The 16,012-nt window shown below is 38.2% G+C and overlaps 1 protein-coding gene and 1 long non-coding RNA gene across 6 annotated transcripts in view; one reads left to right on the top strand and one right to left on the bottom strand.

Moving 5' to 3' along the window:
* The first annotated feature begins 2,067 nt into the window (after window positions 1–2,067).
* LOC135615191 (uncharacterized) lies at window positions 2,068–12,197 on the top strand. 2 transcript variants are annotated; one of them, XR_010487903.1, is made up of 2 exons: window positions 2,068–2,413; window positions 11,500–12,197. It is a non-coding gene; the product is annotated as an uncharacterized LOC135615191 (long non-coding RNA). The 2 variants fall into 2 exon arrangements; XR_010487904.1 differs by having other exon boundaries at window positions 2,068–6,359; window positions 11,500–11,960.
* Window positions 11,522–16,012, bottom strand: part of LOC103988676 (transcription factor bHLH128-like) — a 6,244-nt gene continuing 1,753 nt past the window's right edge. Inside the window, exons 2-7 of one of the 4 annotated variants that reach the window (XR_010487901.1) lie at window positions 14,331–14,662; window positions 13,786–13,917; window positions 13,566–13,635; window positions 13,438–13,503; window positions 13,061–13,129; window positions 11,522–11,834 (exon numbers count right to left, since the gene is read on the bottom strand). Coding sequence is in view for 2 of the 4 variants with exons in the window: in XM_009407281.3 (XP_009405556.2) it covers window positions 11,790–11,834; window positions 13,061–13,129; window positions 13,438–13,503; window positions 13,786–13,917; window positions 14,331–14,662 (644 nt within the window). In the remaining 2 variants the exon portion in view is untranslated. Of the gene's footprint in view, window positions 11,835–12,239; window positions 12,893–13,060; window positions 13,130–13,437; window positions 13,504–13,565; window positions 13,636–13,785; window positions 13,918–14,330; window positions 14,663–16,012 lie in introns of those variants that run through there. The other 3 variants (XR_010487902.1, XM_009407281.3, XM_018827227.2) reach the window with 3 other exon arrangements.

Consider the following 16,012-nt stretch of genomic DNA (forward strand, 5'->3'; position numbering starts at 1 on the left):
ATTGCAACACTTATTAAGCGCGGGATTGGCATATTCCGTTTGGAGAAGCCATTACTACTATTTTGCCCATGAGAAATCCTAAGAAAAGCATTACTACTACAAATAGCCTTTCTTCTCTCCATCGCCGGTTCTCTCGTTCTTTCATTATTTATTTCTTTCCCCCTCAAGGAAGAAGAGCTGAGGGAGGCGATGTACGATGGTGTTGTTGAAGTTCCAGAAGTGGCTCGCCACGAGCATCCTCAAATGCGGGAGAGGCAAGGTGTGGCTCAACCCCAATGAAGTCAGCGAGATCTCTATGGCCAACTCTCGTACGATCATTTCCTTCCCGGATGATTCGTCGCTATCGTCGTCGTATAGCATAGTCTCTGTCATGGATCTAGACCCTATGCTTGAAAAGAGCCTCGCAATCGTATGCTTTGGATTTGTGGGAGATTTGTGGACTGTCATCTATTATTTATTAGATGATCATTTTTGGGTTTTATTTTCTTGAAGAACTTGTGCTTGGTTTTTATGGTGTATTATATACCAGACGCAATCTGCACCCTCAAAGTTTCAAGATATCCTTTTGAGTTAACAGGATAGATGCAAGGAGACAACTGTAAACTTGCTATGCAGTGTATTTAGCATATGCCGGCTATTGGATATTGCTTTGCGTAAGACAGTAATGTGTTCATTCGTTCTCCTATATATATATATATATATATAATCTACTCGAGTCACTTAAATTGGATTGATATGTGTCTAAATTGATTTTGACATACGATCTATATTAGAATTTGATCTTATTATTTTTTATTTTATTAAATTATGTTATATTAATTTTATTAAATGATGGCAATAGGCTATGAAAATTAAAAAAAAAAAGACTCTTGCTTTATTTACTCTAATTTTTTGCAGATACTACATATGGTAACCATTTCTGACAAGGACAAGATTAAATTGAGTAAAAGTATTTTTTTATAAAATAAAAAATAATAATAATCCCAAGTGATGTTTGCAAATAAGTGAGTGTTTGATAATCATCTTTTTGTTAATGCCTAGATTATAAATAGAAAAAGAATAACTAATTAGTTACATAGAGTGATAGTAAGGATGATTTGTTTATCAATTTTTCCAAAGTCACCAACAAAACATAAATAAAGGATTTTAGTTTTTTATTTTTTTCTAAAAAATAGATTGTTCGTAAATATTTATATGTATATAATTAAATTGAGTTTAAATAATATTATAAGGAGCTTACTATTTAAGGCCTCCTTATTACCATTCATAATTATTTAAAAATTAATAAAAATAATTTATTATTTATAGTTTCTCTAATTTTACTTTTACTTTTATATTTTTCCTTTTCTTTACTTCCCCACAGTCTTCGCCTGTGTACTTACGATCGCAAAAGCGTCTACTACCTTGCTCTCATCACATGTTGTCATTGATCATCGACCTTAGGCTGCCCACGTGTCCTCGATCTTCCGTTGACGCCATCAATGTCGACTCCATTGGCTACGGAAGAGGAGGAAGCCGTTGTTGTTGATCGTTGGCACTAGCTTACTCGCTTATCATCGATTTTCCGCTAATGCTTTCACTGACTTTATTGGCTATGGAAGAGGAAGAAGTTGTTATCATCGATCATCAACATTAGCTTACCCATCAATCTTCCTTTGACAGCATCTTTGGCTCTACTGACTATGAAAGGGGAGGAAGTCACTATCATCTATTGTCGCCCTGAGCTTGCCTGTTTATCGTCAATATTTCATCGATGTTGTCATTGTTGCCCTTTACTTTGTGAGGAGAAAGCTTAAGTCATCAATTGTGAGGCCCAACCTATCCATCCATTGCCAATGTTTTGTTGACACTATTGTTACAAACTCTACTATTCTAGAAAAAGCAGAAAGATGAGGATATTTAAATATATTTATAAATAAATAGTTTAGATATATTAAAATAAAATTTAGATAGTAAAATAGGGATCATAAATAGTAATAAAATATTATAATCGTTTCCTTAGATATGTGTTTTTGGGTCGATTTGCTGAATTGACGGGTCGACCTGACCCATTTGTGGATCCCTAAATCGGCCATTCAAAACCACATCCACAAACCCTCAGGTCGTCCTTCCATAAGTTAACCCGCGTCGGAAGAGCTCTCTCCTTCAATCGCTCACGGCGGGCATGGGGGAGGTTGGCGGATCCAAGAAGAGGAAGCGCGAGCCATCAGCAGTGAATGGAGGGGGCAAGCCCAAGTTGACGTAGCTTAAGAATGCCGCCTCCAAGCCGACGAAGCTCAAAACGCAAGGCTTCAAGAAGCAGTCCAAGGCATTCGAGTTAAAACCGGGAAAGCCTACCAAATCCGGCGATGAGGCCGCTATACAGGCGAAGAAAGAGCCTAAGACCCCAAGGGAGAGGTGCTTGGCTGCCAAGGTTTGCTCCACTGCCTTCATCTGGTTGCCTGATTTTATTTGGGGCTTTTGGGTTTCATTGTAGTACAGTTAGATGTTTGCTGAATGATTCATTTTTTTCTCGGTCTTTGTGCTTTATAAGATTGAATCGGACTGAGTAATCTTTGTATTTAATTGATTATTTATTTGATGTAGAGACTCCATTTTCTTGAACCCTTTGTAAGAGTACTGATGGACGAGATCTCCTATTTCTTAATTCGATTGGCCTAACTGAATATTCTTGGAATTCAATTGTTTTTGACATAGACCCTTCATTTGCTTGGTTCCTTTGGTGTAAGAGAAGGCTGGCAGACGATAGAACCTATATACTAGTATACTTCAATTTATGTATGCTGCTATCTATATTTCTTTAAGATGGAGTGTAATCCATGAAGGTTAATTGTCGTGGAGAGGCTTCTAAGCCTCATGGCAACATGCATTATTGCTCTACCATTTAAAATGCCAACTTTAGTTTAATTTGAATTTAAACTGTGATGTCTGAGAATGTTCCCAGATTTTTTATATCATTTGGTTTGTCCAAGAAATGGCTAAAACAAGGAAGAAGAAGAGGAAACCAAATTACAACCATGAGAAAGTAAGCTTGATTTTAACTGCACAAACATCTTCTCTTCCTGTATTACTCTGCATCTTCTGTTAAGTTGCCTAATAATTACATGATTTATTCCAACAATTTCTTATTTGAATGGTTCTTGGAATCACTTGTTGGTTGTTGTTGTTATTTTTTCTTGTGTTTGTAGGTGTAAATAGCCTAATCAAAACCAATAGTTTGATCCACTTGTTATGTTTGTGTCTTAGTTTCAGCAGGATTTAGTAGCCTCAATTGTTTGGTTGAATTTTGTTTACTATGTCTCGTGGCATGTGCGATGTCAACAAGGTGAAGCTTCAGGGACATGATGCTGTGCCAGGGTTTTTGTCGGCATATTAAATCTCTCGTGTGATAGACAAACACTTGTTCTATAATAAGACACATTGACGTTTGATCTACGTGTCACAGTTGATTTAGGCTTATGATGTGCAACACTTAGGTTGAAATTGAGGGTTTAGTTATTTTTGGTATAAGAAGGGATAACATGGAAATGAAGGCAACCAACCATGTTTCCAGAAACTTAGAAATAGGGCAAAAGAAAAAGACCAAGACGTAAGTCAGTGGACACTGTCTTGGAAACCAAGGATTGTCCTTTCATGGAGAAAGGATTTGCTGAATGAAGTTGGTCTTTGCTGGTTGGTAAGTCCATGCACAACATGTCGCAATTGACATGACAGTCCTTGGTGAAAACTTAATGCTAATAAGCTACTATACTGGTCTCCTGGGAGAGATGAGTAAGGAAAGCTCCGCCAACAAGAATGAACAATATTGATGGCAGCTAAGAATATAGAATGGAGAAGAAAAACCCATGTGTCATTGGTAGCACATTTAAGCCGTTAGTTCGTTGTGTCCTGTATGAGTGCTCCACTTTTTGATACTAGATTTATATGTTTGGATGTCCCAGATCTAGTACAACTAGTCATTGGGAGTGGTAGTCGACGTTACGAGGGCTATTGAGTGTCGATAGAGGATCATCCACTCTCGGCATCATGAGAGAAATATCCCATGTGTTCTTGCTCAGACAAATCCCTGGCCAGGGTCATTCGGATTGAGAGAGAAAGAGTTCTCCGGGAGAATCCGATTAGAGCGAGACTCAAGAAGAAACCGTATGGGTCTGACAGCACCTTACCCGATATACGGTCTTTGAGATATTAGATGGATGAGGGACTATAGGAATACGATAACTAAGGACAAACAAGTCCAATGGATTGGATTCCCCTGTATCGTTTGGGGACTACGGCATAGTGGCCTAGTACGTCCGTAGTCGATGAGTCGAGTGAATTATTATAGAGATAATAATTCACTAAGTTAGAAAGAGTTTTGACAGGTATGACTCACGGCCAGCTCGATATTGGGCCTAGAGGGTCACACACATATGGTAAGCATTGTGATGAGTAGAGGTTCGGATATGAGATATCCACCGGAGCTCCTATCTTATTGGATATCCAATAAGCCCCTGAATTATTGGATCCCATGAACGAGATCTAATAAGAGCCCATGAGAGATTATTGGATAGAGATCAACTAATCTAAAAGGCTTGGGTAATTGGATGTAGATCCAATACCCACTAGGGGAGGATCCATTAGGGTTTGACAGGGGACCTCTATAAATAGGAGGGATTCAATGGTTCATAGGCTAGAGCCTATGTTTGCCTCTCCTATTTTTCTCCCTCTCTCCACCTCAGAGTAGGCCTGGAGTTTTGAGGAGCGTCGTCATAGCCCTACTTTGTGGATCACCGCTAGAGAGGAGGACGCTTGACCTCCTTCACCCTCTCCTAGAGATCTACAAGGAAACATGGATATATGATCTCCTTAGGTAACACAATCTATTCTATATACAGTATGTTTCGCTGATTTTTGCTCACCAATCTTCGCACGACGACGAACATCTATTTGGAAAATTAGGGATTTTGTTTTCTTATTCTTCCATTGCGCATGTGATATCGCCCCCAAGATTTCCCAACACCAACACATCAGGGAGTCAAAAGTGCCATATAGGGCCATCTGGGCCCAAAAGGTGGCGACGTGCTCCGCTAGATCAGAGCCACCATCATAGGCCTCCAACGTCGAGAGGTGAAAGTTGAGGGGGATAGGCTTGTCCTGAATATCTTACGCAAAGGAGGGACCCAGCCAAGGTACTTTCCCTGAGCTCCTCCTTGGATTTATGAAATTCCTTTTGAACCTCGTCCAAGCACCAATTCACCAACCGTAATTGGGCCCAGAACGAGTCATCCATCGAGTCGGACGATAAAGTGTTGGGTTCGGGGAAGGTCGAGGTAGCACGTCTGGGCACAACAACATTGCGCTCTGCCATTGGCCTTGGGTGTCTTGATTGCTCCCTAGTTGGTGGGTTGGCATCTAGAGCCAGAGGTGGCTGGTCAACCGGGGTGGTTGTTGAATCTCGTATTTTGATGAAACCAATTGATAAGTGTTTATGATTTGATCTGCATTTTTAGTGACGCAGGATGCTTCGATCAGGATGAGACAATTAAAGCAGGAAGAATCATGTTGGGCCGGAGGAAAACATATCAGAAGATTGGACGTCGGGCCAGAGGATTGGTTGACGTATCGACAGAAGGCTTCGGGCCATGGATTTGGGCATTGGCCCAAGAAGGGCGGATATTGCGCCAAGGATATCAGAGTTGCGGAGTCAATTGGACGATTGGGCAATAGGCCGTAAGAGAGGACGATGCGTCGAAGAATCGGACGAAGCATCGATGGACCAATGACATGTCGGACAACATGATTCAAGCTTAGTAATAATTGTCTAGATCGAAGTGTGTTTTACATGTGTAGGATTAACTATGATAGCAAGGCATGAAACAAAATAAAGTCCTAGAGCTAAGGACGCGATTTCGTTAAGAGTTCGAGAGTTTATCGGAAGACCAAACGTTCGTCGAAAGTTCTACAGGAACCAACCGAGAAGTCCAGTAGCTTGCTAGAAGAAGCTCGTCGGAACTCGCCAAGAAGATTGTCGTGAAGTACAGGAGCTTACCGGAAGTCCGTTGGAACATTGCCGAGAGATTGTCGGAAGTTCGACGGAAGATCACCGGAAGCTCGCCGGAAGAAACTAAGAACTAGGGACTGGATTTGGGCCAACCCAATTAGGGGCCGGTTGGGCCCATGTAAGAACTATGTTGGGCCCAATGAAAAGGCCTAAATAGTGCCCCAATAGGTGACACCATCGTGGCACAGTCTCCGAGACAAATCAAGCTAATCCGAAGAAGGAAGCACTTTGGGACAAATCAAGCTCATCCGAAGACAAAAAGAAAATCAACAAAGGCGAAGTGGCAAACTACGCCTTAACGGCTTTCTACAACGAGGTAAACAACTCAAACGAAACTCCCTTAGTTTACTTTGAAATTACTTGATGTTCTTCATGAGTTATTTTTAATTTAGTTTAAAAAAATTATCTAAATTTCTTTTTAAAAATTTCATGTTTAATAATGTTTAATGAAAATACAAAAATAAAATTGGATCATGCTTACCTTTCTAGTGATTTTAAAATTTACATGTTTTATGACAAACAAACAAAATGATTTTGATTAAAAATGCCTTATGAAATCATGCTTGATGAAATAATGTAATGATGATTTGATATCATGCTTAATGAGTTTATATTTAGAAATGATGCATGATGATCTTTGCGATTATTATCGTAATGAAAGTTACTTTTTCGGTTTTGAAAATGATGCATGTTTTAATTTGGCATAAATAAAAAAGATATGCTTATATGAAATAATGTAAGTATTTTGCTTGATGATTTTATATTTAAATTATGCATGAGACTTTGAAGTTATTCATGATGAAATGTTGCTTTTTCGGTTTTAAACAAGATGGATGGTTTTCATACAAAAACTTGAGCATATTGATTTGAAATCATGTTTAATGGTTTTATAATTCGAAATTATGTATGATGAATCTTGTGATTTATGGATTAACGATTTTTATCATAATGAAAGTGGCTTATTGATCTTTGTCGTACTAAATCTTATACTTTCGTTTTAAATAATAATATATATATATATTCATTTGACATAAAAAAAAGGAGACAAAGGTATGCTTCTATGAAATAAATCATATGAATTGAAACAACTAAAAAGAGAAAAATATTTTTCTTAAAAATTTCTTTTTCTCTATCTTATCAATTTTTCACTAAGAGATTGATAAAGCTGTTTATGTCATTTTTAATCTCTTGAAAGTGATTTTGATGATTTGAATGAGTTTCATCTAACCATGATTTTTATCTTGATTTCTCGGAATTATAACTTGAAAATTCTTTTTATAAATCAAGATTACCTACTATGATTTTTTTTTACTATTTGAGTTCTTAAAAAAGAATCATAATATGTCTCTTGATATTCACAATTTATCTTCATTATTTATGTATCTCATCACCAAAATTCTCTTGATATTTTTCATGTGATGATATAAAATTATGCATGAAATACTCTTGATATTATTTTGATGCATACAAATGTGAAGTTATGATCATGCATGGTAGGATGTAATGTAATTTGACTTTTTGATACCATCATGATTTGAAATATTTATGATTTGTATATCGCATAATATAATTGAATCATTATTGTAAAAGAAAAAGGAGATTGTTAGCTTGCACATTGCAAAAGAAAACAAAAAATATATGCTAGCTTGAATGATAAACATGAGATTATGTTTATAATGCAAATTTATTGTTCTCATAATGTAAAAATTGATGTAAAGGGAAAAGAACTACAAAATTGTATTCTTCCCCTCTTTTTGACAATGACAAAGGGGTAGAAAGAGTTGCTAATGTGCACATCTCAAAGAGAAAGATGCTAGCTTACACAATTCAAGAATGAAGCAAAATTTGCTAACTTGCGTATTGCAAAGAAAAGCAACGGTTGCTAGTTTGGACATCATAAAGAGAAGCAAAAAACTTGCTTATCTCAAAAGATGCAAAACTTTGCCAACTTTCATATATGTAAAATTTGCTAGCTTGTACTTTGCAAATGAAGCAAAAATGACACTTCTCAAAAGAGAAGAAAGAGCTTGCTATCTTGAAAATCACTAGCTTGCCTATCTTAAAAAGCAAAAATACAAACTTGCAAAATTTACAATCATGCATATCTTTAAAATTAATGATGATTTGGTGATTATGCATGTTGTAAAGTGATATAAAATTGCTAGCTTACACTTTCTAAAATGATAATAAATTTTGCTAGCTTGTATAATGTAGAAATGCTATCTTACTACCTTGCATATCTAAAACTTGATAGCTTGCATGTTCTAATATGATATAGCACTTGCTAAATTTTTGCTAGCTTGCATGATGATAAAAATGGAGATTATGTTTATTATGCAATGAGTTGAATTTGTATTTCCAAACATAAGAAAGTTACACTTCTCCTTTTTGTTGATGACAAAGGGGAAGAAGTATGATGTTATGCATAAGTTTATGATAACACGTTGCTTGGATTTTTGAATCCAAGAGTCTCTATCAATACGACATATTGATAAGGGGAGTTAAGGTTAACTCCGTCATCAATTGGTTGTCATCATCAAAAATGGGGAGATTATTGAATCTCGTATTTTGATGATAAAACCAATTGATAAGTGTTTATGGGATGCTTCGATCAAGATGAGATAATTAAAGCAGGAAGAATCATGTTGGGCCGGAGGAAAACATGTTAGAAAATTGGATGTCGGGTCGGAGGATCGGTCGACATATCGACAAAAGACTTCGGGCCATGGATTCGGGCATCGAGCCAAGAAGAGCGGATATTGCGCCAAGGATATCGGAGTTGTAGAGTCAACTGGCTGATTGGGCAATAGCCCGCAAGAGAGGACGATGTGCCGAAGAATCGGACGAAGCGTCGATGGACAAATGACATGCCGGACAACATGATTCAAGTTTAGTAATAATTGTCTAGATCGAAGTGTGTTTTACATGTACAAGATTAACTACGATAGCAAGGCATGAAGCAAAATAAAGTCCCGAAGTCACGGACGCGATTTCGTTGGGAGTTCGAGAGTTCATCGGAAGACCAAATGTTCATCGGAAGTTCTACAAGAACCAGCCGAGAAGTCCAGGAGCTTGCCGGAAGAAGCTCGTCGGAACTCGCTAAGAAGATCGTCGTGAAGTCTAGGAGCTTGCCGGAAGTCCGTTGGAACATTGCCGGGAGATCATTAGAAGTTCGCCAGAAGATCGTCGGAAGCTCGCCAAAAGAAACCAAGACCTAGTTAGCTTAAGTATGCCTTAGATTTCATAGTTAGCACGTAATTGAGATTTGATTTGGGCCAACCCAATTAGGGGCCAGTTGGGCCCATGTAAGAACTGTGTTGGGTTTAATGAAAAGGCCCAAACAATGCCTCAAGAGGTGACACCGTTATGGCACAATCTCTGAGACTATGTCAGGCGATGGTACCGTCGATTTGGGCGGTGGTACCGCCTAGACACAGCCTCCGAGAGGCTGCAGGCGGTGGTACCGCCAGTCTGGGCGGTGGTACCATCTAGCACAGCCTCCCAGTTGGTGGTATTGCCCAGCATAGGCGGTGGTACTGCCCGGACCCAAGAAACCCGGGATAAGATATTTTTAAGCTCCAAGTTTGAATCAACTTGAAGCCTATAAATACCCCTCTCATCCCTGGTTAAAATACATAAGCACAAAGAATTTAAAAAGGGAAAAACGCTATTGTAATCTCTTGTGAGAATTCTCCTCTTTAAAGTTCCAAGTGTTAGAATAATTTGAGAGAGGAGTGAGTGCTTGTAAGGGTTGTCTCCTAAATCTGGCAAAAGAAGAAGAGGGGTGTAAGAAGGAGGTTGATCTTCGCATATTAAAGGAAGATCGATAGTGGATGTCGGTGGCCTCGACGGAAGAGGAATCGGTGGAGTAGATGTAGGTCACGATGACCGAACCACTATAAAATTTGCGCGTTCTCTGGTTTGCATTTCTATTTGTGTAATTTATCTTTACTGCAAACCTCCTTACTTATTTTACTATGTCTACTCTCTTCCATATGCTTTCAAAGTTATTACCTTTACGAAACGATTTTTCATCGAAAACGGATTTAATCGAAACGAAGTGTTTGAACTGACGTAATCTTTCCGCTGCACTAATTCACCCCCCCGCTCTTAGTGCCGACTCGTTCCTACAGTGGCATTGTGAGGTATAGGGATGAGTGTAGGGTGGATCACGGGTGATGGCCATGGGGGGAGAATCATCTACTGAGCTAGCTAGGGTATGAGGGGTGCGATGGTTTGCATTATCCCAGCTAATGCTTGCACTTAGTGGGTGAGGTTGAGGAACGCCTCGACTGAGACAACAAGCTACCCCATGATGGTCTCGGGAGGCAATAGCTTGGGATCATTGAACAACCACCAATAGCAGCTCGGGGTCGCGACCGAGGTATTCCCTTCTAGGCTTAGAGGAAGTGGGAGTTGCCCTCCAAACTTGAAGGTCGGGTGAGTCAGGGGTGGCTCTTCTTCGGGGTGCTCTCTCGGGTTGCTCGGTTGGGGGCGCTCTTATGACATCGGGCCCTTCTTCTAGCACCAAAATATTAGTGAACTTTTATGTTATTGCCCAGGTGTCAGCATAGTTTGGTCTAATCCTGGATGCACAAGGTTGCCTATACGGATGCTCGGGTGGTGGAAGCAAGCATTGGGTCGGGTTGAGTTTGAGCCTCGTCTCCCAAGTGCGATCTTCTCCCTTGGAGAGTGGCCTGCTTCTTCATTGTTGGGCTCCTACACACAGGCCAAGGTCGGGATGAGGATTTCTTGACTCGACCCCTCCGAAGGTTAAGTTAGTATTGAGTGACGTAAGAGAGAGTTGGATACTTGAAGTCCTTCCCCTAACGCCGATCAGGGGGTTGGCTTTTATACCTGCAAACGAGAGTTGATCGTACGTGATCTATTAATGGCAATCGACTCCTCGGGCGATCGACTTGTACCTCCTCTGTGAGCACCGACTGACCTACACGGATCCGCGGCACCCGACGCCGTTCCGAGCTTTCCGGAGCGGCTTTATACTATGCGGCATCATCTCGTACGGCCTCGGGCAGCGTAGGAACAGGCAGCTGTCCCATCCTAGTATGAGGTGTTATGTCGACGCAATGCACCATATCAGCCCTGAGGCTCCACGTTGGTGTTGATGTAGCTGCTGATTATTGACGTAGGGGTGGTACCAGAATATGCCCTATCACTGCTTTAATTCTTCAAAAAAAATTATAATGAGCAAGTAACTCGGAGAGCAGTTTGATACAGACTGCACAAATCCTCACTATTGGCAATTATGATCACACCTGTATGCATTTGCTGAAACAATATAAGTTTCTGCATGAATGCAAGTTCACCTTTACTAACACTGCCTTTCAAGTAGATGAATTGTCTTGATTAAGATACTTTAGTCACATAATTATTATTTCAAACATTATATTAGAAAATGAATCATGATATCTGCTAGACTGGTTTCCATTTTGCAGGTTCATGACATTCTCAGATATATGTGAGACATAAGTTCACAATTTTGAGCAATCCACAGGAATATCATTATTATCAGGGAAATGAAGAACTCCGTATGCCAGATACCTCATGCCAGTCCAATGAGAACACAAAAAATGCAGACAACTGATCTAATCTATCACACAAGGATTGGCAGAAGGATAGTTACAGACTACACTTGCCAAATTTGGCAGAAGGATAGTTCCTCTAGTCCAACAGTAAGCACTAAACAGATTCCTACAGACATAAGCACAGTCTACCGCAAGTCCTGTCATGCTTTCTTGCACTTGCAGTTCTCTTGTTCTTGCTTTAGGACCTGAATGAGAAAATTAATGCTAGAATAAGATTACAAGCATCGAATCCATGGAAACAGGAAGCTTATCCCTAAGATGAAAAGAATGAATATGGATGGTAGAATTAATATGTTGATTGTGTTGGATGAGTCTTGCGTAAAGGTGCTCAAAAAGCTCTCCTTCCTCTAGGTATTCAATGTATTTAAATGTCTAGCTTTTCCTTAGCTCTGCAGGGATTAAAATGTTTTCCTCGAAAGCTTCTTTCTTGAAGGCCAGCTATAATGTACACAAGAAACCATGCATATGATGATTCGGCTCAGCAAGGCAGGTCACATCATTGCGAACCTTGGAATTGTTTTATATATGGCTGCACTGTCGATTTTTTACTCATTATTCTAGGACATAAATACAAACTTAATATACAGATATTAACATGTTATCTTTCTTCTTGTTCTAACTTTGAGACTTCGATATACATTTGCATCTTATTCACATGCCTGTGTGCATGTAAAACATCAATCAATCAAGTTGATGCATTAACATTAGCAGCATTAAATGGACAAATGGTGCTCCAATGACAGTGCCAAAAGAATGATCTTCTACCATTCTTTTCAAGCACATCACCAATCAGAAGAATCATAGTGAATAGCTGCATTCTAACAACCATTGTTCTGCAGCATAGCAAGAGATGAATTTTCTGATTTAAATTAAATTTCGATCCCCAAGTAAGCACAGTTCACCATAATCTGACCAGCACAAGAATATTTGGAAGAACAAGATGCTATTCGATGAAACAACATAACTAGCCAGATTGTCATAATATTTATCGGTCTCTATTTTGACATGGTATAACAAAACACTATTAAGTTTCACTCTTAATTTGACTTATTCATAATGTATTCTGTTCAAATAAATAGCCTAGTTCTACTTATATAAAAAGATTATAAAAATACATTGTTAATTATGGAATGAGGGAGAAAATTTATGCTACTGCTTGCTCAATGAAAATAGTAGAAGCATACGTTGTTCGTCCATGTGAACTGAATTGACCATATCAAGTCACTTGTAACAGGCTTTCCATCTGTAGAATTTAGTCTCTTTCACATACTTTCGGCAACTAATTATTATTATTATCACACAGTATAATATTCAACTGAAAGAAGATCTAATTTTAATAAACTTCAGGCATGAATAATACCATTGATTACCAAGTTGAGTTTCAACAGGCAGGACATGATTTAATACTCACCTGAAGTTGGCTCTGCAACTCTTTGATGTGCTTGATAGCCAAGTCCAACATGTCTGCAGTGCTTGTTTGCTGTGACATTTTGACCAGGAAAATATAAAATTATTCTGTGCTTGAAATTGGAAAAGTAGTAAAAATGCTTAAGAAGAGTATGTCTTGAAGTCATTTTGACCATGTGTTTCTTGAATTGTGTATGGATACCATACCATACATGTACTTTGATATTTCCATTTTGACATACAAGGGAAAAGCAAAAAAGAGGAATGATAAATTAGGTTCATGTAAGATCATAAAGAGCAATAACCATAAAGGATTTTATATTACAACAAAGAGTTAAAAAAGACTATATTAGCAGTAAATACAAACTCTTTGGTTGTTACCTTGTCCATGTTTGGCACGAGATCTTGTAGGCTTTTCAATTTCTCACTAATTCTTGTTCTCCTTTCCTGGGAAAGAGGGAGAAATCAAACTTGAAACTTATATGATATCTAATAAGCACAGAAACAACCTCTCCACCAGCAAGGGTAAGGCTGCACACAGTATAGCATCCCTCTTAAAGACCCCAACCAGCGGGAGATCTGTGCACTTGCTACCGTTTTTTAAATGAAAACTAATAAACTGGAATAAGATTAGCATGCAAAGTATAGCATCTATCTGAATATGTATTTATATAAATATATACATATACAAATACATATTGTGCAACATTTAGATTGGGATCTACTAACCCTTTCGGCAATACTCCTGGGATGTGTGGCACAACCACGCTTAGCTCGGACTTTGAATGGAACCTGGTCATGCTGGAACTGTAGATACTTATCCATTGTATCCATCTCAAGAGTTGTACTTGGTAAGCTACACTGAAACCATGAAGATACAAAGTAGGTTAATGCTTGCAACCAATGACATCAAGGGTAATGGCAGAAAAGAATGAGGAATGATCTTATTGGTCCATATAATCAAATCATGGCAAAAGGTAAATAATTTGAACATAATAATTTATTAAGATAATGTACATTTTAATTGTTAGTATTTAGTAGTACTTGTTCATATATTCTTTTCATTGAGATCACTCCAAGGGGATAATAGAAAGAGAGGTTTAAGGAAACTTGGGTCCTGTCAACCCCCCAACCCAAGTTGTTTTCTGCATCAGATAACCAACCACAATAGTGACACACAATAGGCAGTGTAGCTTACCAAGTACCTCTGCCTAGGATACACTGTCCTTGCACCTCTGCCTCAGTTACTATCATAAGGAGAATAGAAAGGCTACCTGAGACTCAATATTGCTCATGGTTATAATATCCCCATTGTTATCCTTGGCCCGTTTGCTTGAAGGTGCAGAAAAAATGATTGAATTGGTATCATCCCATGAACCAATTGAAAAGTTGCTGTAAGATTGGCTGACACTTCCTGATCTAACATCAGAATTGTTGCTGCAACCTACACTGTCTCCTATCTCTGGAATGCCGATTTGAGAAATTTGAGATGGTTGGCCTGTTCCAGAGAAGCTAAGCTGTGATTTCAGTCTTCTGCTTGCCATTTCATTGACACCTCCTATTCCAGGTCGGGAGAAGCTCCTGATATCCCTTAGTGCCGAAAAACCTATCACATGCCACAAGTAATTGTTATTATACCGTAGAGAATTTAAAGCTTTCCTTTTCCAATTATTAATTTTGTTTCTCTAAAAGGACAGTGCAGAATCTGCTTCACTCTTGTAAAGTAACTTGACAGCATCGTGATTGTATAATGCTTTTCGGTCAAAAATTCCAAATGCATTGGTCAACCTATGGATGACCCGAGAAGTACAAAAGTCTTATCATCAAGAAGCAAAGACAGTGTTGTCTAATCTATGTTGAAACAACTCAGAGAATGTTAAATCAGTGAGTTATTTCCAATATACTAGTATCTCCTAAATATAATCAAGTCCTTTTGGAATTCATGAACTGAACACATTCTTTGATTAAACAAAGAATCATGCAAAATGATGCTTTCTAAATAGCAGAAATCCATTGATTTATAAATTCAAATGTGCACTGTTACCATGATGAACCATCTGCCAGAATCGAAACTGCACAAATTAAGGATGCACTAGGAGTCATCAGAAACAAGGATTAACGACTTTGTGACACTATAATTCATTGGTAAAACCATAAACGATTAGATTGTTGAATTCATTTCAGAAGAAAGTAACAAAAAATCAAATGAGACAAATGTGCATTGGTAAAACCATAAATGATTAGATTGTTGAATTCATTTCAGAAGCAAGTAACAAAAATCAAATGAGACATCAGATTTGTAGTAAGATAATTCAGCTTGATTTCACCAGTAACTCCTTTTTCCTGAATTTATTGTTTTACATAACTATCAACAAAAATCAAATGAGGCATCAAATTGATTAGGGACAGATTCTAAATTAGAGCTACAAAGTTGAACTTCCAAAATAAAGTTTTCGACTGATTAAAAAATCCAAAATAATAAAAGGTTTGATGGTTTGGATATCTAATTCGACACAAATGGGAGCTCAAATAAGATACTATTATTCATAACAGAGCAAGATGGTAAAAATTGCCAGGGCATCTAGAACATTGTGTGGTCATCAAGTGTCCCTTAAACCAAAAACTTAATAAGACAGTTGTGGTACCTTGCACGTTTATAAATTAAATGTAGAAAAATTAACAAACATACGCAAAAGCTTGAATTTAGTACCCTAGAGAAGAGGTATTGTGGTGAATATATTCTTTTACGGAAACGATAAGAGTACGATATCCTTGTTCTTATGGAAATAATACATAATACTAAACAAGGTTCAATTAAGAAAAATCTTATTATAATAGCTTGGACATGACTAAGATCTATATATATGTGTTGCTGGTGTGGGAAGTTAACACTAATTAAAGTTGCTAATAAGAGGTAGAAGAAGACCAAAAAGAAATTCATTGAAAACTATGAAAA

This window comes from Musa acuminata, chromosome BXJ2-6 (genome assembly GCF_036884655.1).
Source record: "Musa acuminata AAA Group cultivar baxijiao chromosome BXJ2-6, Cavendish_Baxijiao_AAA, whole genome shotgun sequence".
NCBI classification, from domain to species: Eukaryota; Viridiplantae; Streptophyta; class Magnoliopsida; order Zingiberales; family Musaceae; genus Musa; species Musa acuminata.